The 22,585-nt window shown below is 44.8% G+C and overlaps 1 protein-coding gene across 5 annotated transcripts; it reads left to right on the top strand.

Moving 5' to 3' along the window:
* The first annotated feature begins 795 nt into the window (after positions 1–795).
* Positions 796–22,508, top strand: LOC109908162 (lysine-specific demethylase 5C). 5 transcript variants are annotated; one of them, XM_020506690.2, is made up of 28 exons: positions 796–1,487; positions 3,088–3,235; positions 3,480–3,557; positions 3,722–3,844; positions 4,038–4,208; positions 4,415–4,549; positions 9,669–9,728; positions 10,768–10,891; positions 11,031–11,299; positions 11,743–11,901; positions 12,927–13,046; positions 13,168–13,326; positions 13,529–13,710; positions 13,907–14,069; positions 14,170–14,289; positions 14,409–14,603; positions 14,874–15,055; positions 15,142–15,266; positions 15,402–15,549; positions 15,662–15,746; positions 15,881–16,254; positions 16,407–16,545; positions 16,790–16,969; positions 17,204–17,323; positions 18,661–19,513; positions 19,683–19,882; positions 21,020–21,208; positions 21,364–22,508. In XM_020506690.2, the coding sequence occupies exons 1-28, from the start codon at positions 1,483–1,485 to the stop codon at positions 21,370–21,372; spliced, it is 4,815 nt and encodes a 1,604-aa protein (XP_020362279.1). In that variant the 5' UTR covers positions 796–1,482; the 3' UTR covers positions 21,373–22,508. The 5 variants fall into 5 exon arrangements, with proteins under 5 accessions (XP_020362279.1, XP_020362280.1, XP_020362278.1 ...); XM_020506691.2 differs by having other exon boundaries at positions 797–1,487; positions 4,418–4,549; positions 11,028–11,299; XM_020506689.2 differs by having other exon boundaries at positions 797–1,487; positions 11,028–11,299.
* The last annotated feature ends 77 nt before the right edge of the window (positions 22,509–22,585 follow it).

Raw genomic sequence — 22,585 nt, 5'->3', positions numbered from 1 at the left:
AACAAAGCTTTTTCTTTGTACTTCATTTTTTTTTAAGTCTCCAACACAAGCCTAATTCCTATTATGGGGAGGCAGGTAGCCTAGTGGTTGGAGAGTTTGGCCAGTAACCGAAAGGTTGCAGGGTTGAATCCCCGAGCTGACACGGTAAAGATCTGTCATTCTGTTCATGAACAAGGCAGTTAACCCACTGTTCCCGGTAGGCCGTCATTGTAAATAAGAATTTGTTCTTAACCGACTTGCCTAGTTAAATAAAAACAATTAAGTAGGTACTGATTTATGACTTCAGTTTAAAACTAGATTATAATAGGCATGGCTCACTCATCCAGTCGTGTAAATTTGTAAGGTAAACAGGAAAGGAAAAATGTCCTTCATTTATGCTTAATTTTATCAGGCAAACAATTCCCAGCATTAAGCAGATCATCATTTTTTTTTAAAGTAATCGATCATCATCACGGTCAACAGCATTTTGATAGCAAGAGGTGCCAGTAGGTATATTACTCCGTGTCACGTACCTGCGTGCATGCATCATGCAACTCTGCCATCCTCCACATCTGAATGAATGTGCAGTACCGTCTGCTGCCATTCTTATTCATTGAATATTGGCACACATTTTAAACTATATACTAACTGTATGTAGCCATGCGTATATTGGTGATACAATTCAGTGAATGGGCATCATAATTCGTGAAATAGGTCAAGATAAGACAAAATGTGTCTATGAACTACTTTCTATAAACGAGCGAATGTGGAGGGATTAATTCCTACCCTCTCTTCCGCTCAAATAACTAATCTGTCGTAGTCAGTAGTTGAGAGATTTAAGGTTGTGCTTAGGCAATGATGAAACTAAGATGGCGTCTAACACGGACAGGATGAACGGGGGATAGCGAAATTGGTCACAAATTGATTTGATGGGGACGTAATTCTCACAGTCACTCGTTGTACAAGCAAACGAGTCTTTGAAGTGGATAATCTTTACACTTCTACATCAATAGAAGTGGGTCTAAGGGGGAAGCGAGGCTGAAAACGGCCAACTTTACGTGAGCTAACTGGACCTAGCTTGCTAACGTTAGCTAGCCAACCAACGACAGCTAGCTAAACAACAACAAAGTAAGGAGGATAGTCTCAGGAGAAGGAAGTGTCTACGGGATTGTCCGGAATATTTTGATATAAAATTCATCAATTCACATCTGGCTTGGGACACGTCCAAAACAGGAGTAACCAATATGTCAAGTTAAACTTCCACGCCAATTTGCAGTGATATCTGAGACCGGAGGTGCTGCCTGGGAGGGGGCTGAAAAGTGGAGGCCATAACGACCGTTCGCTTCAGCCACCCTAATCGTGACCCAGTGCTGAACAATAGACCCCGTGAGCTTTCAAGACACCTAAACGGCCCATTATTGGTGACATCTGAATTCATTATTTCGTCTTTGACCACGCTGAACGTGTCAGGAAGAGTTGCTGTCCAAGTACCAGCTATCTAAAATGATGTAAGTCTATATAGTTAGATATACATCTTATCAAGTAAGTTAGCTAACTAGTTAAGCTGCTAGAAATCACAAACTCCTTGATTTTCCTAGCTTGTCACCAAGGACCCATATGTGCCAAATGGCCCATATTGTGTGGTGTTTGACAATGACAACATGAATTTGTTACCTAACTTGGATGGATTGCTCCCATATTTGGTCTTGTTAAGTGGATGGGTGCAATCAGGCCTTCCGTTTTAGTAATTTAGCCTTAACTCCTATGAAGTCTGTATGTTGAGATTAGGGACTTTACAATTTGAGAATCTGTCCCTACATTTGAGTACTAAGCTTCCTCAAATGTCTTTATCATTATTTTCTATTGACAGGAAATGTAGGAGGCCTTCTCAGATAACATACCTCAGTTCTTGTGAAATCAATTGTAGTAAACAAAACACATCCCAGACAGTAGGACTTTTTCATATCACCATTATTTGTTATTGTGTTATTTTCTATTGATAACCGAACACCAATTTGACCTCTTGATGCATCTTATGAGACATATCCATGACACCATGTAAGAAGTGCTTTATTTGTTGTGGCTGTAAGGTAGGGGGAGGGGTGACCAGTTACATAGAACTCCTCCCCCTTCTTGGGTTAACAGGCTTGGGTTTTTGACGTCATAGGCTGCGTTTTAGACAGGCAGCCCAATTCTGGTATTTTTGTCACTAATTGGTCTTTTGACCAATCAGATCAGCTCTGAAAAAGTTATGTGAAAATATCTGTTGTGATTGGTCAAAAGACCAATTAGTGTAAAAAATAATTGGACTGCATGTCTAAATGCAGTTTAACTAGATTACATGATGCTCTGTTTACTTATTCCAAATATCAGAACAGGATTCTATTCAAAAATGTTATCCACAAGTAGAAGGATCATGTAAGATTTGTGAAACAATGGCCATTCAAAAATGTTGGTTGTCTCCCTTGGGCCCCTTTCTCTTTGTTTGAGCTGATGAAAAACATACTCTGAAGCGCTGTTAATGTATACAATTAGATTTATGGAGCTGTACTTATGAACTTTTTTAATAATGGGTAATCCCAAGGGAAAAAGACCATGTGATTGTTTGACCCGTAGCCTAATTTTGAACTTGTCTCAACATGTTTCTTGTCCCCTATTGATAGGATTGTAAGTTAAAAAAATATATTTTTATGATAGATATGAATGTGTTTACAAATATTACATAAACAATCTTAGATTTGGGTGATGTGATAAAGCGTAATTCAAAGCACACAGACGCAGGGAGTCTGGCGGCACATTGTGACACAGCTACACGGCTCTGAAACCACCGTCTGTGGGAGACGCATAGCCCAACTGCACACCTTCCCAACAAACGCCTCTCTGCGTACGCGTCCTCTATTCATTTGAATGTGGTGACAGCTGGAGAAATTGCTTGAACCGCGCAGAGAATTCTAAAAGTATGAAAAGCAACCATCCAATTTTCTAGAACACTGCTTTGCGGTCGCGTACACGCTTTGGACTCTGATTAGCACTTAAGACAGTTGCAAAATAAGTTGCTTCACTGTGTGGTGACTTGACATGCTGATTCTTGGCCTTACCTTTTGCCAGGGCGATGGAGGGGGAAGACTTTGTGCCGCCTCCTGAGTGCCCAGTGTTCGAGCCATCATGGGAGGAGTTTCAGGATCCCCTGGGCTATATTGCCAAGATCCGTCCAATTGCAGAGAAGTCTGGAATCTGCAAGATTCGTCCTCCTGCTGTAAGTGTTTACTGATACGCATCTATCATTTAACCCATTGAAACCTGTAGAGTTGAATGCGGTTGTTTTCCGCCAACCGTAACCAATCTGATGTAGTCTCACAGTTATTTGTGTCCAGCACACCACAAAAGTAACGTCTTCTTTCTCTCTTACAAGCTGAGCAAAGGCTTGAGATTGCAGGAGACAGAATGACAAGTGTTTACATCAAACAGACATTGATCAAAGAGTTCCCTTTCCCCTACAGGACTGGCAGCCACCCTTTGCTGTGGAGGTGGATAGTTTCCGCTTCACACCCCGTATACAGAGACTCAATGAGCTAGAGGTTTGTCTCTCTCCATCCTATGTTGTATCACTGAATGGTTGAGTCTTGATATTGAATAACTGTTCTAGAAGTCACTTGTTCTGGTTGACTCAAAGATTCAAAAAAAAAATTTGCTCCATCTAATCATATTAACTCCTGACCCCCCCCCCCCCCCCTCTCCTCAGGCGGAGACCCGAGTCAAGCTGAACTACTTGGACCGGATTGCCAAGTTCTGGGAGATCCAGGGATCCTCCCTCAAGATCCCAAACATCGAGAGGCGTATCTTGGACCTTTTCAGCCTGTCCAAGGTGCTGGAGCTGACTGACTCATGTCATTTCTCAATAAACCCCCTGTTGCATGTCTTACTTCAGTATAACAAAAAAAAAGACATTCTTTTCAAAATTGTGATAGATCTTACTATTGCTAACACTCTTCAACTGTACTTATTAAGCCAGTAAAACTGAGCTGACTGTACACTTACTGTATTATTTTGTGCTGTAGGTTGTGATAGAGGAGGGAGGGTTTGATATAGTCAGTAAGGAGCGGCGTTGGGCTCGTGTGGCCCAGAAGCTTGGTTACCCAACTGGCAGGAACATTGGCTCCCTCCTGCGCTCACACTACGAGAGGATTGTCTACCCCTTTGAGGTGTTTCATGCTGGGGCCAGCCTGCCGGTAACGCTACTCACCCACTTTGCTCCTGCTCTTTTGTGCTTACATAAGCGATCTATCAACTTATGATCTATCAAATAGAATTTGACATGCATTGACCTACATGACTTGCATTCATTATTTGTTAAGATAGTTGCGCTGTTAATAAATGGTGTCCATCCATAGTCATGAAGTAGAACAGGGTTTAACCCCAGGATTTGTCTGTGTAGCAGACTAAGCCAAAGCTATATGATGGGGAAGAGGTGGATAGAGAATACAAGCCCCACTCCATCCCCCTACGCCAGTCTGTCCAGCCTTCCAAGATGAGCAGCTACGGACGCCGAGCCAATCGCCTCCAGCCAGACGTGAGTTATGAGCACACAGTCCACAATGACTTAATATATTCCCTTTTAACACTGTCACCCTTTGTGTGCGTGCTATTTAAAAACCTTTTTCACAGATCTTAACAGAAGTTTTTTTACCCATTGCCATGATCGTGTTGATCATTCATGTAAGCACTCACATTCCACCACTGAATAATCAACACCCATAATCTATAAATAGCCAAATCTATTCATTGGGTGATGTGCTGCCTTCTGAGAACAGGAAGTGGAAAAAAATAGTACTCTACTCTGGTTATTACAGAGCTGTCAGTGTAATACCTTGGGGAGAACAACACCTGCCATTAACACAAATCATGTTGCATTCGTAGATGTTATTATCTATGTAGACTATCAGTGATGGATTTTGTTAGTACTTGAATAGTAGTCATGGAGTTAAACTTGTATCATACGCCCATATAATCATGTACACTAAACAAAAATATAAACGCAACATGTAAGTGTTGGTCCCATGTTTAATGAGCTCTTATAAAAGATCCCAGACATTTTCCATATGCACAAAAGGCTTATTTCTCTCAAATTGTGCGCACATTTATTTACATCTCTGTTAGTGAGAATTTCTACTTTGCCAAGATAATCTGTCCACTGGACAGGTGTGGCATATCAAGAAGCTGATTAAACAGCATGGTCATCACACTGGTGCACCTTGTGCTGGGGACAATAGGCCACTCTAAAATATGCAGTTTTGTCACACAACACAATGCCACAGGTGTCTCAAGTTTTGAGGGATTATGCAGTGGCATTCTGACTGCATGAATGTCCACCAGAGCTTTTTCCAGATAATTTAATTTTCAGTTCTCTACCATAAGCAGTCTCCAACTTTGTTTTTAGAGAATTTCGCAGTACATCCAACTGGCCTCATAACCACAGACCCTGTGTATGGTGTTGTGTGGGTGAGCGTTTTGAACAGAGTGCCCCTTGGTGGGGTTATGGAATGGACAGGCATAAGCTATGGACAGCGAATACAATTGCGTTTTATCACGAGGTCCTGTTGCCCATTTTTGAAGTTATCTGTGACCAACGGATGCATATCTGTATTCCCAATCATGTGAAATCCATAGAATAAGGCCCAAAAAATTTATTGTTGCATTTGTATAATTAGACATGTCTCCTTTTGGCAATAAACACCTCACTTTTCATTTTGCATATACTTTTTTGTGTGTGTGTGTGAAGATGCACCTTCAAATCAGGGGATTCTGCTATTTCAGCCACACCCGTTGCTGACCAGTGTATAAAATCAAGCACACAGCCATGCAATTTCCATAAACAAACATTGGCATTTGAATGACCTTACTCAAAAGCTCAGTGACTTTCAACGTGGCACCGTCATATGGTGGCATCTTTCCAAAAAGTCAGTTTGTCAAATATCTGCCCTGCTAGAGCTGCCCCGGTCAACTGTAAATGCTGTTATTGTGAAGTGGAAATGCCTAGGAGCAACAACAGCTCAACCTCGAAGTGGTAGGCAGCACAAGCTCACAGAACAGAACCATTGAGTGCTGAAGCGCGTAGCATGTAAAAACATTTGTCAGTCTACTCACTACAGAGTTCCAAACTGCCTCTGGAAGCAACGTCATCACAATAACTGTTTGTCGGAGCTCCATGGCTCCACGGGTTTCCATGGCTGAGCAGCCGCACACAAGCCTAAGATCACCATGCTCAATGCCAAGCGTCGGCTTGAGTGGTGTAAAGCACGCCGCCTTGGACTCTGGAGCAGCAGAAACGCGTTCTCTGGAGGGATGAATCACGCTTCACCATCTGGTAGTTCGACGGATGAATCTGGGTTTGGCGGATGCCAAAAGAACACTACCTGCCCCAATGCATAGTGCCAACCGAAAAGTTTGGTGTGGGAGAAATAATGGTCTGAGGCTGTTTTTTCATGGTTCGGGCTAGGCGAAGGGAAATCTTAACGATACCGCGTACAATGACATTCTAGACGATTCTGTGCTTCCAACTTTGTGGCAACAGTTTGGGGAAGTCTCTTTCCTGTTTCAGCATGACAATGCTTGTGTGCACAAAGCAAGGTCCATACAGAAACAATTTGTTGAGATTGGTGTTGAAGAACTTGACTGGCCTGCATAGAGCCCTGACCTCAACCCCATCGAACACTTTGGGATGAATTGGAACACCGACTGCGAACCAGGCCTAATCGCCCAACATCAGTGCCAGACCTCTCTAATGCTCTTCTGGCTGAATGGAAGCCCCTGCTGCAATGTTCCATCTAGTGGAAAGCCTTCCCAGAAGAGTAGAGGCTGTTATAGCAGCAAAGGGGGATCAACTCCATATTAATGCCCATGATTTTGGAATGAGATGTTCGACAAGCAGGTGTCCACATACTTTTTGTCATGTAGTGTATGTTATTGTCGTATTCATAACATAATCTATTTTAAATGTCAATAGGCCAAATTAGTCATTAATTTAATCTGTGTCCCAGCTCTTCCACTCCTTCACTATTACAGTGAAGCCTTTTGTCCAGGAAATTGTCTAGAATTTGTTGTTGCCTAATAGTTTTTTGGTAAATTTCCACACTATTTTACTTCTATCTCTGAACATTATTCTGTTCCTTTGGTTCTGATACCTCATGATTTGAGCATAGCTCTGTTCAAGTAGTGTGATTTTGCTGTGATCTGATAGGGGTGTCTCTGGACTGACTAAACGCTCGAAGAGAGTTTGGGTTGTGGTCAGTGATAAAGTAGTCTACAGTACTACTGCCAAGAGATGAGCTATAGGTGTACTTACCATACTAGTCACCTCGAAGCCTACCATTGACAAGGGGAATACTATGGTGTTCGACAATGCTGCAGGAGTTATGACCCGTTTTTGTTGGTTATGTTGTCGTAGTTGTGTCTAGGGGGGCATATGAAGGAGGGAATGCTGTCACCTCCAGGTGGGTGTTTGTCTCCCTGTGTGCTGAGGGTGTCATGTTCTAGTCATTTAGGTTGCCACAGACTAGTACATGTCCTTAAGCCTGGGTTGGAGAAGCTGTCATTGTTAAAGTATGGGGATTCTATAAGTAGCACACATGAGGACATTTTTTTCTCTGAGATAATTTCCTCATTAATTTCTAGCCCGATGTGAAAATGTTCCTGTTTTGACTCATTTAATAGTGGGGTAGGTCTGCTCTATACCCGTCTCTCTTTCTCCTGTCTCGGTTTGTTAATTTTGTCACACCTACCATTGAACATTGTAGCTACCTGTATGCATCCTGTACTTGTTTTCATTTGCTGCTCTAATTATTGAACTCTGTGTGCTGTGCGTTCTGAGTGCTCAGTTAGTGGGGCAAAACATTATTTAGTCAGCCACCAATTGTGCAAGTTCTCCCACTTAAGATGAGAGGCCTGTAATTTTCATCAGGTACACTTCAACTATGACAGACAAAATGAGGGGAAAAAATCCAGAAAATCACATTGTAGGATTTTTAATGAATTTATTAGCACATTATGGTGGAAAAATAAGTATTTGGTCAAAAACAAAAGTTTATCTCAATACTTTGTTATATACCCTTTGTTGGCAATGACAGGTCAAATGTTTTCTGTAAGTCTTCACAAGGTTTTCACACTGTTGCTGGTATTTTGGCCCATTCCTCCATGCAGATCTCCTCTAGGGCAGTGATGTTTTGGGGCTGTTGCTGGACAACACAGACTTTCAACTCCCTCCAAATATTTTATATGGGGTTGAGATCTGGAGACTGGCTAGGCCACTCCAGGACCTTGAAATGCTTCTTACGAAGCCACTCCTTCGTTGCCAGGGCGGTGTGTTTGGGATCATTGTCATGCTGAAAGACCCAGCCACGTTTCATCTTCAATGCCCTTGCTGATGGAAGGAGGTTTTCACTCAAAATCTCACGATACATGGCCCCATTCATTCTTTCCTTTACACGGATCAGTCGTCCTGGTCCCTTTGCAGAAAAACAGTCCCAAAGCATGATGTTTCCACCCCCATGCTTCACAGTAGGTTTGGTGTTCTTTGGATGCAACTCAGCATTCTTTGTCCTCCAAACACAACGAGTTGAGTTTTTACCAAGAAGTTCTATTTTGGTTTCATCTGACCATATGACATTCTCCCAATCTTCTTCTGGATCATCCAAATGCTCTCTAGCAAACTTCAGACGGGCCTGGACGTGTACTGGCTTAAGCAGGGGGACACGTCTGGCACTGCATGATTTGAGTCCCTGGCGGCGTAGTGTGTTACTGATGGTAGGCTTTGTTACTTTGGTCCCAGCTCTCTGCAGGTCATTCACTAGGTCCCCCCGTGTGATTCTGGGATTTTTGCTCACCGTTCTTGTGATCATTTTGACCCCACGGGGTGAGATCTTGCGTGGAGCCCCAGATCGAGGGAGATCATCAGTGGTCTTGTATGTCTTCCATTTCCTAATAATTGCTCCCACAGTTGATTTCTTCAAACCAAGCTGCTTACCTATTGCAGATTCAGTCTTCCCAGCCTGGTGCAGGTCTACAATTTTGTTTCTGGTGTCCTTTGACAGCTCTTTGGTCTTGGCCATAGTGGAGTTTGGAGTGTGACTGTTTGAGGTTGTGGACAGGTGTCTTTTTATACTGATAACAAGTTCAAACGGGTGCCATTAATACAGGTAACGAGTGGAGGACAGAGGAGCCTCTTAAAGAAGAAGTTACAGGTCTGTGAGAGCCAGAAATCTTGCTTGTTTGTAGGTGATCAAATACTTATTTTCCACCATAATTTGCAAATAAATTCATTAAAAATCCTACAATGTGATTATTATTTTTTTCTCATTTTGTCTGTCATAGTTGAAGTGTACCTATGATGAAAATTACAGGCCTCATCTTAAGTGGGAGAACTTGCACAATTGGTGGCTGACTAAATACTTTTTTGCCCCACTGTATATACAGATCAAAAAGTGCTTGTGACGTTATCAATACAAGCACAATTGTATTTGGCTAGCACATTGCTGTCTCACACCTAGGCCTATATATTTGATGTTATCCATCTCTCTCCATATGCCTTTTTTCCACTCAGCCCTGTTCCCTTCAATTACTTAATTTTTTATTTTTCTCAGCTCCTCTTTCCTCCTCCTGTCTCAGTCCATTGTTGCTGTTGTCTCCCCATGCAGGGTCCAGAGGATTCTGCCTCCCACCCTCTCACTACTGGCTCTCAACACATCTCTGCATCGGTACTGTCTCTCTTGAGTGCAATGCGCCTGCCCGCTCTCGCTCCTTCCTGGCTCTCTTCTCGCCCCGTCTCTCTAGCTGGCTCTGTTTCTTTAGAAACAAACCCCTCTGTCTCTCGACCTTCATTTTGTGCCAGGCGCCCTTTGCTCTCGTTTTATAACTATTGACAAACCTCACCATTCATCAGCCTGGCATCAAGCTTTATCTGTGTTTAGCCCTTATTCCACTCACACACCCACTCAGACTGTTTGTTCCTGGAAACAGCCTGTGTAAATGCATCAGCATTAAGCGGTCTCACCTGTCCTTGTTTGTGAAATCAGTGATCTTTCTCTCGATCTCTCTCTCTTGATCTCTTGCTCTCATTTGTACTTTTCTTGGGTGGCTTTACTGCTAGGTCTCTGTGCATCATTGCGTTGCTGTTGACTATTAATGCTTTCATACCCCGGTCTGCTGCAGTGCTATTGTGACTGCATGTGTTCTATTAGAGTGCACCACTCAGTTAAAAACCGGTAGGTTGTGTTTGGCAAAAACCCTGTTAGACAGTTTAATTTGGGAGTAAGTCAAATATTTGGAATATGCAAAAGAAGCCTTTTACATTCATGGCCTCAAGCATTGCCCCTTCAGAAGGAAGAAACACAATTTTTACAGATTTAGGATCTGAGGCCGGGGACACCTCACTACCGCTTTGTTGGTGTTTTATATAAAAATGTGATCACTGTTTAGCTCAGTTAAAACTTGTATGTTGGTTCCCCAAATTAGTTTCCTTTGTTGCTAAGTGTGTGTTTTTGTTGCTTTTGCTATAAGAGTGGTGTGTCTTTACCTTTGTTTAATAACTCAATTGTCACAGATATACTGGTAGTGTTTCTACTCTCTTAGCCAGTCCTCTCCTCTAGTACGTCAGTTGCTGATATTCTCCCTCATCCTCACTCTCTCCTGATTCCTTGTCCCTTCTGCTTCTCCATTCCCTCTCAGTATAGTTGAAAGTGTATTGGAGTTGCTACCTCCACATCTCCTTACTGACCTTCAACCTCTGTCCCCTAGCCTGACCCCACAGAGGAGGACATAGAGAAGAACCCTGAGCTGAAGAAACTACAAATCTACGGGGCAGGGCCTAAGATGATGGGGCTAGGACTGGTTCCCAGGAATAAGAGCATCCCCAAGAAAGGTAAAACAACTCACCCCCCTCCCTCACCACTGGGTGTGTCTGGAAAAAGTAGAATACGGTGCAATTTCAGATGCAGTCTCTTATCAAGTCAGTCTGTGTTGAATGCTGGGTAAGGTTACTGCTGGTCTCCTTCCAGAAGAGCTGCCTCAGACTGTGACTGTCCGTGATGCAGTTGCTGCGGTCCAGGACAAGGAGGAACCAGGAGAGGTCAAAGAGGGAGACTCCAGCACAGTCACCCCCACGCCACCGCCTCCTTCTAATGTCACGGTCAAGAATAAAGTGAAGAAAGAGGAAGATGATGATGGTGGTGACAGACATGATGAAAAGGACCAAGACGACCCTAACGGTGATGGGCCCTGCACCAAGATGACCATGAGGTTGAGACGTAACCTCAGCAACCCCCAGTTTGTAAGTGGCCTAGTTTCAATTCACCCTTATGGGCCGGTTGCCCAGAGACGGATTAAGACTAATCCTGTACTGAGGAGCGTGATCACTGGAGATTCTCTGTCTGGGAATCCAGCCCTCTATTATCTGATCCTAAATCAGATGTTATAGATAATCTAGTCATAAGGATGGACATTTTAAATGGAAAAACAAAGATAGTTGAACACTATACTGGGTGGGTGTGGCGGGGGGGGGATTTACCACTCAATATTAGGAAGGTGTTCTTAATGTTTGGTATACTCACTGTATCTGCGCCTAATAATTTAATGGATAAAACATTAAAATGTTCTATTCCGTTAGTTAGCAACTTTCCAACAACTGGGTGTACGCCAATTCATGCTTTTTACTGTCAATTTAAATGGAGAACTTAAATTCCATCTCACTAATCTGTTCTGGTTTCTGCTAAGGTGGATTCGTTTGTGTGTCGGATGTGTGGCCGTGGCGACGAGGATGAGAAGCTCCTGCTGTGTGACGGTTGTGACGACAACTACCACACCTTCTGTCTACTGCCCCCCCTCACTGAAGCCCCCAAGGGCAACTGGCGCTGCCCCAAATGTGTGGCTGAGGTGAGAGAGAGTCATGGAGAACCACAGCATCCTGTTGTGTCAAACAAACATCATTCTATGTGGGTGCAGCCAGCCAGTCTATTTTAACCTGGGGAGTTAGTTGCTAGGTTTCCATCCAATTTGTGACAGATTTTTATGTGAATATTATAAAATCTGCATACAAAAATATCCCCACCAGAGGTGGTTCTTTCAGGCTGACTTTGTTGTAAATAAAAGGCTGTGTGTGATGACGTAGTGCACATAAAAAAATGTGCATATTTTTTTTGTACTTACGTTTTCCACTCTACCGATAGTTTTGTCTCAAACTGTTGTGATAAATCGCTAACTTGCCCAATTAGTTTTTTTTATGCATGCTGTTTAGACAAGTTTGCTGATAAAGTGGAGACTGGGCAGGTTACGTTATATGAACATATGGATAAGATAATTTTTATTTGTTAATTGGTTGCTAAGCACCGGTAACTAGCGCACAAATGAAGACTATTTATTTTCGGACCACACGACATTGCTTGACTGTAAATGTACCTACATTTACCATGGTTATTCTTTTGCCAATTGCGCAAGAAATCATTTTCACTGCAATTCGTCACATAATTAATTTAAGACACAATCCCACTATGTCGAACGAACAAATAGTGATTTATAAAATTGTAACACAAAATAAAACACAGGCTTGACGTTTATACAACAGGTGGGTCTATATCTCGTGGAATGATGAAATAGTATTAATTAAATTAATCAAAATAATGTTTTTAATGAAAAATATGTCAATCATTATTGTAATATGTTGGTAACCCGTTGTCTAAAAGTCATAATGTCCTTGAAGCTGGTGTTTTAGAGGATATATTGACACGTGCCAATATATCCTTTAAACACCGGCTTCGAGGGCATTATCACTTAAGTAAACCAGTTAGGAAAATCACTGGGAATCAACTTAGCATTACATTCATCTGTAATAATTTTCTTTGCCTCTGTCCAATCCATCTCTTCAATGTCCTCATGTCGGCCTCTCCTCTACTTCCCTGTAGGAGTGTAAAAGACCAGCGGAGGCCTTCGGTTTTGAGCAGGCTACCAGAGAATACACCCTGCAGAGTTTTGGGGAGATGGCAGACACATACAAAGCAGACTACTTCAATATGCCTGTCCATGTACGTAGCCCTGTACAAACCTAAAATACAAATGCTTTACTCTGATGTGGACAGAAACTGTTATTCATTCTGAACATCGGTTGAGTTTTTATCTTGTTAGTAACAACCTTTGTGTGTGAAGATGGTTCCTACAGAGCTGGTGGAGAAAGAGTTCTGGCGCTTGGTTAGTAGCATAGAGGAGGATGTGACAGTGGAGTATGGCGCCGACATCCACTCTAAAGAGTTTGGCAGTGGATTCCCCATGAACAATGGCAAGAAGAACCTCTCACAAGAGGAAGCGGTAACTAGCTACTAAACAATCTTCCTTTCTGTCTCCTTAATTCAACTGCTCATTTCACTCCTGTAGGTCTTCATATGCCAGTTTCTCTACATGGTTCTGTTTCCCCTAATTGAGGGATTTACCAAGTTATTTACAATTACTTCATGTAACACTATATACAGTTCCTCTAAACCATTACCTGTACATGGTCCTCTGTCTGCAGGATTATGCCCGCAGCGGCTGGAACCTGAATGTGATGCCGGTGCTGGAGCAGTCTGTGCTGTGCCACATCAACGCCGATATCTCTGGTATGAAGGTGCCCTGGCTGTACGTGGGCATGGTATTCTCAGCCTTCTGCTGGCACATCGAAGACCACTGGAGCTACTCCATCAATTACCTGCACTGGTAAATAGGACACTAACTACCACACACTACAGGACATGTTACAAACCGTACAGGAGACATGAGAAATGAATAGGCACTTCATCTGTAGATGATTGTCCTTTTAGGTCCACTGTCTTTTTACAGCATTCTAGATGTACTGACTGATAGATATTGTTAGTGTGACTAAAGCTGTTCCCTTCTCTGCCCCCTCCTGCAGGGGTGAGCCTAAGACGTGGTACGGGGTTCCCTCTGTAGCAGCAGAACGGTTAGAAGAGGTGATGAAGAAGCTGACCCCAGAGCTGTTTGAGTCCCAGCCTGACCTCCTCCATCAGCTGGTTACTATTATGAACCCCAACATCCTCATGTCTCACGGGGTCCCAGTGAGTAATGACACATACACACATCTTCATATTCTAGTGATGATCGATAATACTGTGAGAAATGTCCATGCTGATAACCTCCTTTCCATTTGATTGACAGGTTGTACGCACCAACCAGTGTGCTGGCGAGTTTGTCATCACGTTCCCCAGGGCTTACCACAGCGGCTTCAATCAGGGATATAATTTTGCTGAAGCCGTTAACTTCTGCACTGCAGACTGGGTATGCCTCTATTCCAATGGGTGTTTTTATGTAGTCTTTTCAAAATTCTTAATTTCCCCTTGGTTTTCTCTTTCTCCCTCTGTTTCCCTCTGTCTGTTTCTCTCCCTTCCCTCCGCCAGCTGCCTGCAGGGCGCTCCTGTATCGAGCACTACCGTCGCCTGCGGCGGTACTGTGTTTTCTCTCACGAGGAGCTGACCTGTAAGATGGCCGCCTGCCCTGAGAAGCTGGACCTCAACCTGGCCGCTGCCACGCACAGAGAGATGTTCATCATCGTCCAGGAGGAAAGGAAGCTACGCAAGGGCCTGCTGGAGAGGGTGAGACTATTAATCTAGAAGTTGAGTGTGTGAAAGACGACTATCTGTGATTTGGTCACTGACTTCAGCAGTAAGTAAAATGACTGGTTTGTGGGAGCAATTTGATTGTTGTGGTTTCTTGCGTAATGTTGTCTGTTTGGTTTATGAGTTTCTTAGATATGTTGGTGTTTGTTGTGGTATCTTGCATAATACTGACTGTCATCAAGGTATACAGTGTTGCTCTTCCATGTGTCGTGGTTTCCTAAATCCCTGTGTGTCGTGGTCAATCAGGGTATCACAGAGGCAGAGAGGGAGGCGTTCGAGCTGCTGCCTGATGACGAGAGGCAGTGTGATAATTGCAAGACGACCTGCTTCCTGTCTGCCCTGGCCTGTTCCAACTGCCCTGAACGCCTCGTCTGTCTCTACCACACACAGGACCTCTGTAGCTGCCCCACAGACAAGCTCTACCTCAGGTACTACTGACCCACTGTCTCTGTGTGAGTCTCTCCACAGAGACAGTGGGTCAGCGCCTCACCTGTCTCTTCCTCCTCCCTACCAGGTACAGGTACACTCTGGATGAGCTGTTTGCCATGTTACATCGGCTCAAAGTGCGAGCAGAGGTGTTTGATTCCTGGGCCAACAGAGTGAAAGAGGCTCTGGAGCAGGAAGAGGGCAACAAGATAGGTGAGAAATGCCATAGACACAACCCATAAGATGGGAAGGTAGAACACACTGTTCTAGAATTGTGTGAGTTAGATGGGTGAGAATAACAAATGTTCCAAAAGGTGTGTAATGACACGGACTGTGTTTTAACTCCAGGCATCACAGACCTGGAGGTCCTGAAGGCAGAGGCAGCAGAGAAGAAGTTCCCTGACAACGAGCTGCTCCAGAGACTCAACACTGTCCTCACTGACACACATAACTGTCAGCAGACAAGCACTGAACTTCTCAACAAGACACAGACCAGGTAACACACTCGCATGACCTAAATCATATCGAACACTGTCATACCCACAACTGCATTGGACTGCTCAATGACATACCCACAGTAGCACACACTATTGTGTATGTGTGTGTAGGAGGATGACTCTGGCAGAGCTGAAGGCTCTAGTGGAGAAGATGGAGAACCTGCCCTGTGTGATGAGCCAGCTGGAGGACGTACAGGTCAGTATCCACCAGCTAGATCTGAGCCCCCAGAGGAAACCAGTAAACCTGCTGTAGCTGGAACGCTGTTAATGTCCACACCGCTCTTCCTCCCCTACTTCCTTTCATTCCTTTTTTAATTCCCTCTCTCTCAGGCAGTCCTGCGTACAATAGAAGAGTTCCAGACTCAGTCCCGGGCTCTAGTGAGCGACCGGGACTGGCGGCGAGACTCCGCTCCCCCAGAACAACTGCAGGCCCTGTTGGAAAAGGGGGCTGGCCTGCCGGTCGATGCCCCAGAGTGTGAGCTCCTTAAGGGGCTGCAGGAGCAGGGCCGCTGGCTGGGCGAGGTGCGGCAGACCCTGGGGCCCGAGGGCGGTGAGATGACCCTGGCGGTCCTCAGGAACTTGATGGAGGTGGGCTGCAATGTTCCCCAGAGCGTCTCGGTGGAAACAGCCATGGCAGAGCTTCAGGAGCTCCTGACGATAGCAGAACGATGGGAGGAGAAGGCCCAGATCTGCCTGGAGCAACGGTGAGGGACACATGACTCATACTGAATCTCTCTTTCTCCTCACTGTCTCACTCAATCGGTCACTCTTTCTTTCTCTCTCATCTCTCACTTACACAAGTTCTCAGGTTGTCTGCTCTTCCTAATGTCCCCTCTCTCTCCTGGTGTGATTGCAGGCAGAAGCACCCTCTGTCCACCCTGGATGCCATAGTAAACGAGGCCCAGCTCATCCCAGTCAAGCTGCCCAACATCCTGTCTCTCCAGGGCTGTCTGAGCCGAGCCAAGGCCTGGGTCACTGACCTGGAGGAGATCCAGGCAAGTAGAACCAACTCCTGCTGTCTATTATAAACTTATAACCACGTTCAATAGGCAAACGTTGTGTAATGTCGCAGATAGAAAATGCATAAATACAGCGGATGTGAATTATTTATTGTAAATGTCAGAGGCATGTTTGTTCAACATAATACATGTGAATGTTCCACAATGTTGTGTCCTGCTGAATGTAACCCTGGCTTGTCCTCTATTAACCTTCTCTTCCTCTCCCGTGTGTGTACTGTAGAATGGGGAGCACTACCCGTGTCTGGATGACCTGGAGGGCTTGGTGGCGATAGGGAGAGACCTCCCTGTCAGGATGGAGGAGCTGAGGCAGCTGGAGCTGCAGGTAGCCAGCGCCCACTCCTGGAGAGACAAGGCCTCCAAGACCTTCCTGAAGAAGAGCAGCCAGCACAGCCTGCTACAGGTCAGAGAGGCCAGGGGTGGAGTGCGTTTGTGAGCCTTTTTAGTTCTTTATCTACAGTGGTTAAGATTGGTATTTGCCGCACATATCAATCACTAACACTTCAGGGAACACCAGAAAGAGTGAGAGACTGACTGTGAATTGGGTGCATGTGAATATTGTTAGTGTTAGCCCTTATTTTAATTTGTCTGTGAATGTGTGGGTCTTACTAACAGCATCATCTTTTTCTTGCTGCAGGTGTTGTGTCCGTGTGTGGAGAAACGTAAGGAGAGGGGAGAAGAGACGGATCCATTAGGTGACCCAGATACCAACACTCTGGGCCTCTCTGCTCAGGACCTGAGAGACCCTGGTGCCATTGTGAGTCTGTATAGAGTCTGGCCTAGCCAGACATTATGGCTGTCAAGTTCTAGTGTGTTATTTACCAGTGTCCAATGTTCCCTCTAAGCTACACATGGGCGCGCAGCATCCTGGGACTGCCGCGCAGAAGTAATATTAGCCTGCGCAAAGAAGCACGAGATTGAACTCCACTCAACTTTCTAGAGTTTTTCTCCTTAGTTAACACTATCAACGTTTCTTTTTACTGTGGGAATTGTGATCGAATCAACATTAGCCACTTTCAATACGACATATCGAAACAAAACGAACTATGCAAGGCTTATTAGTATGTCAAACTTAGTAAGGCAGAACCCATGAGAGTAGGATTTTATTGCATTGACAGGCACGATTCAACCCTCCACAGACCTGTTTGGCATAACTAATCAGAGCTGCAGTAGGACTATATGCAACTAGACCCTTGCTATATATGGATCTGAGCCAACTGGACTGTGTTTACAGGATGAGCGGTCGTGAGTAGATGTGCTTGTTTTGAGATCAAAGCGAGAGCTGCGTGTGCACATTTGTTCATAGCCTTTGCTAGTTAGTGTGTTATTAGCTCAGTTATAGATTTGTAGTCCGCAATAGGGGAATGATTGCTTCCTACAGGAACACAACACGTGTAGATTTCTATCTTTGAAAAGCCAGTCCGGTAAATAACTTTTTTTGGCTTCAAGGGGGAAGTGTTGTATTTAGCCAATAGGCAGAGGGTAGTATAATTTGTCTTGTTCTCTGTAATAATGGTATGGGAATATTAATGCAGTTTATTTTGTAACGTGGTTTCTTGCATCAAGCAACACATTTTCAGTCACATCCTTCAGCCAAGGAGAAGTGGATAAACAGGTTACTGTCAAGCCCTGCATGTTTTTTTTTCAAGTCTCATGGAATGTAGGCCTACATTGAACACCACACATTGTCGCTACCATAGGCTGAATGATAGAACAGCTATTTCCATGTTAAAATGTTTTGCTATGCATCTTCTCCATTGTTTTTGATGGTAGTCCACTGGCAGGCCTACATTATGATCAAATAGCCACAGTAGCCTACTCAACCACTGTGAAACTAACTTAAAGTGGATAAAACCTCAGTGTTTACTGTAAATGCTTGGAAGTTGCAAATAATTTTCACAATTTTGAGGGAACATTGCAGGTGTCGGTATGTCATAACCAAATTCAAACAACTTGATTTGTCAACAGTTTCTATTAGGGCTACAACGGGGCCTCAGACTAATACAAACAAAAGGCAGAGATGACAACTAGACAAGACATGAGACAATTACTTAAATGTACAGGGCAGTGCATAATCCGTGTCTGTCCCTCTAGGTGATGGCGTTTAAAGAGGGAGAGCACCAGGAGAAAGAGGCTCTGCTGAGGCTCCAGAAGGTCAACCTGTCTAAACCAGGTGTGGAGAAGAAGGCTGAGAAAGAGATCAAGACAGAGCGGGAGGACAAGGAAAATGGAGGTGGGAGGTGGGGGGAGGACCCCATGGAGCTAGACACAGCCCTCCACTCTGAGAACTGTGGAAAGGAGAACGGGGACAGTAACCACACAACGACAGGCAGCAGCACTCCTCCTCAGTCAGTGTGTGTGTGTGGCCGGGCGCCACGCCCCCCTCTGCTGCGTTGCCACCTGTGTAAAGACTGGTTCCATGGTGGGTGTGTCCCGTTCCCATCCCTCCTGCCTTCCTCAGGGCACCCCACCAACCCCCTCTGCTGGTGGGACTGGGACTCACGCTTCCTGTGTCCGCGGTGCCAGCGCTCGCGGCGCCCGCGTCTGGAGACCATCCTGGCCCTGCTGGTGGCACTCCAGAGGCTGCCTGTCCGTCTGCCAGAGGGAGAGGCTCTGCAGTGTCTCACAGAGAGGGCCATCACCTGGCAGGGGCGTGCCAAGGAGGCACTGGACAGCCCAGAGATACAGGGGGCACTAGAGAAGCTGCAGGAGCTTAAACAGAACCAGCCTCACAGGGAGGAGGAGGAGGAGGAGGAGGGGAAGAAAGGGAACTGTGAGTCTGTGATAGTGCTATCAGATTCAGAGGGAGGAGAAGGAGATGGAGTGATAGACCTCACAGAGGAGAACTCTCCCAAGAAGACCCTAAAGAAAGAGATTAATGGCGGCATGCAGGCTGGATGTGAAAACGGCGTAAGCAAAAAAGTAAAGTCTCACCACAATGTTACAGGTTAGTAGACAACATTTGAACTCCAGTCCATGATGTACCTTTTTCCCTGTCTGAATGTAGCCCTTTACTGTTGACGCATACCATGTATCTGACTGTACCCCTGTGTGTGTACACACACACACACACGTGCGCCATCTATCTGACTTTATCCCTTCGTACCTCCACCCAGGTGTGGGCTCTCTGCTGCCGCTGGTCCCATCACTAAAAGGCCCGGTGATAGAGCTGTCCCTGACCACCAGGACCCAGCTAGAGGAGTTACAGCTAGAGGGAGACCTGCTGGAGGTGTCTCTGGACCAGACCAGCACCATTCACAGAGTCCTGCAGGCTGCTTTAGAGCCACACAGACACACACTCAGAACACTCATACTGGTGAGAGACTAGGAAACCTCTAACTTTAGCTGTGTATGTTGTATTAGCTTAACTCCTATGGTGTTGAAATGTACAATTTAGTAATAGTTAGCTCAATTACTTTAAAACACTGAAGTGTGGGAAGATACTTGTTTGTGTAGACACCCCTTCAAATTATTGGAATGGCCTTACCGAAGAGCTCAGTGGCTTTCAATGTGGCACCGTCATAGGATGCCACCTTTCCAACAAGTCAGTTCGACAAATTTCTGCCCCGGTCAACTGTAAGTTCTGTTATTGTGAAGTGGTAGGAGCAACAACGGCTCAGCCGCGAAGTGGTAGGTCACACAAGCTCACAGAACGGGATCGCTAAAGCGCGTAGCGCACACAAATCGTCTGTCCTAGATTGCAACACAGTTCCAAACTGCCTCTGGAAGCAACGTCACCACAAGAACTGTTCGTTGGGAGCTTCATGAAATGTGTTTCTGTGGCCGAGCAGCTGCACACAAGCCTAAGATCACCATGCTCAATGCCAAGCGTCGACTTGAGTGGTGTAAAGCACGCCGCCTTGGACTCTGGAGCAGTGGAGACGTGTTCCCTGGAGTGATGAATCATGCTTCACCATCTGGCAGTCCGACTGGATTTGGTGGATGCCAGGAGAATGCTACCTGCCCCAATGCGTAGTGCCAACTGTAAAGTTTGGAGGAGGAATAATGGTGTGGGGCGGTTTTTCATGTTTCGGGAGACGGGAAGGAAAAGCTTAATGATACAGCGTACAATGACATTATAGACGATTCTGTGCTTCCAGTTTGGGGAAGTCTCTTTCCTGTTTCAGCATGACAATGCCCCCATGCACAAAGCAATGTCCATACAGAAATGGTTTGTCGAAATTGGTGTGGAAGAACTTGACTGGCCTGCACAGAGCCCTGACCTCAACCCCATCAAACACCTTTTGGGATGAATTGGAATGCCGACTGTGAGCCAGGCCTAATCGCCCAACATCACTGCTCGACGTCATGTATGCTCTTGTGGCTAAATGGAAGCAAATCCCGGCAGCAATGTTCCAACATCTAATTTTGGACTGAGATGTTTGACGAACAGGTATCCACATACTTTTGGTTATGTAGTGGATCATGTTTTTGTCCTGACCCCTGTCCTTAGATTGAGCTCCAGGAGCAGAAGGGAGCAGGCCGTGGGGGGCGGGCTAAAGACTCCAAGAGGAAGAGGAAGAGCCAGAGGGGCGTCACAGGGGTGGAGGGAACACCCCGGTCGCTGGACGCCTCGGAGTGCAAGAAGACCTGTCCCCTCAACCACACACCCCCTCACATACCCATCCAGACACACCCCGAGGTAACTGACCTCCTCGCTTTGTTTTCTTATTTTTGTTTATTTTCAGTTAGACCCACAATTTTGTTCATGAAATATATACATTAGTTATAATACATGTTTTAAAAAAGGTTAACCAGTTTAACTCACGCTTCTCTCGCTTTCTCTCTCTCACTCAGATCTTGTGATATGGTTATGGATGCAGCTCTGGAGTAAAGAATGGTCAAACGTTTGGAGAGGGATAGAATGGACAGATTCTGGGCGGAAAGACATTGTCAAACTGTGGAAAGAAATGCAGGCTGCTCCCCTGCCTACCCCCCCTCTATACAGCTCCCGCGCCTATCACATTCAAACACTAACACTGATTCTCTTTCTGAGATCCTACATCTAGATTCTACACTCCTGTCTCATTCTCCATCCCCCTTGAACATACCAGCACATTCCTCTCTTCTGCCCTGTACTTTACACCCCCTCCCTCTTTCTCTCTATCTACCTCCCTCCATCCTCCCTGTGAAAGTGTTTTGGAGTGTAAGCTGGCTGGCATTGTCATAGGAGAGCAGTTATCTTGGTCTTAATTAGGGATCCAGTTCTCTGAGGTCAGTCTGTTACTCAGTCAGTCAATATGCTATGTGTTCTCAGCTATATTAAATGCTAGTTTGACACAAGCCTGTCGAACACAGACAGACGAGGAGGTCCAGTTTACCCACTTACTGAAGTAGGAATGAATTATTTCACGATCCATTTTTCTTGGGATTTTGGACATGAAGCTAACTTAAAGCTGAAGTTCAGTTCTTTGGAAGGTTGTGAATGACATTGTATCCTAGGTGATAATGGTCACCGTGGTAATGCTTGTATTTGTTTTGTATTGGTTCTTGTTTAAGGCTGGGCTGTTGGAGGGGACTTTGCATTTTCAATAAAGCCCATTTTGGATATTTTGGGAAGTGTGAAAAACAGGCATTCATGTTTTTGGTGCTACTTTCCCAAAATAGGTATCTGTACCTCTCTCACATTCTATCTCTCTGTCACCACTGACTCTTTCATTTGTTTTCATTCTAAGATTTCGCCCCTCAGACTAATTATTTGATTCTCTGTCCTGTTTTTCAGTCTGTTCCTCAACTTTCTTCCCTCTCCTTCCAAACTAAAGTAACACTTCACTTCTATCACAATTTACTTTGTCTCCTCTGGGTTCGAATTATTATTATTATTATTGATATTGCAGGCACGCAGTGGTCGAGTTTGTGTATAATCTTTTCATTTCAATGTTTACCTTTTTTTGTTTTTCACTCCTTGTTAGAAAATAAAGGTTTAGAATTGTTTTAGGAATCTTTTGACTCCTGTCCCTCTTGTCCTTTCTATTCAATTATTTGACAGCATATTGAAAAATATTTCTGCTGCTGAATG

Source organism: Oncorhynchus kisutch, linkage group LG17 (assembly GCF_002021735.2).
Source record: "Oncorhynchus kisutch isolate 150728-3 linkage group LG17, Okis_V2, whole genome shotgun sequence".
Classification (NCBI taxonomy): Eukaryota; Metazoa; Chordata; class Actinopteri; order Salmoniformes; family Salmonidae; genus Oncorhynchus; species Oncorhynchus kisutch.
This window is presented reverse-complemented; position numbering and strand designations above follow the sequence as displayed.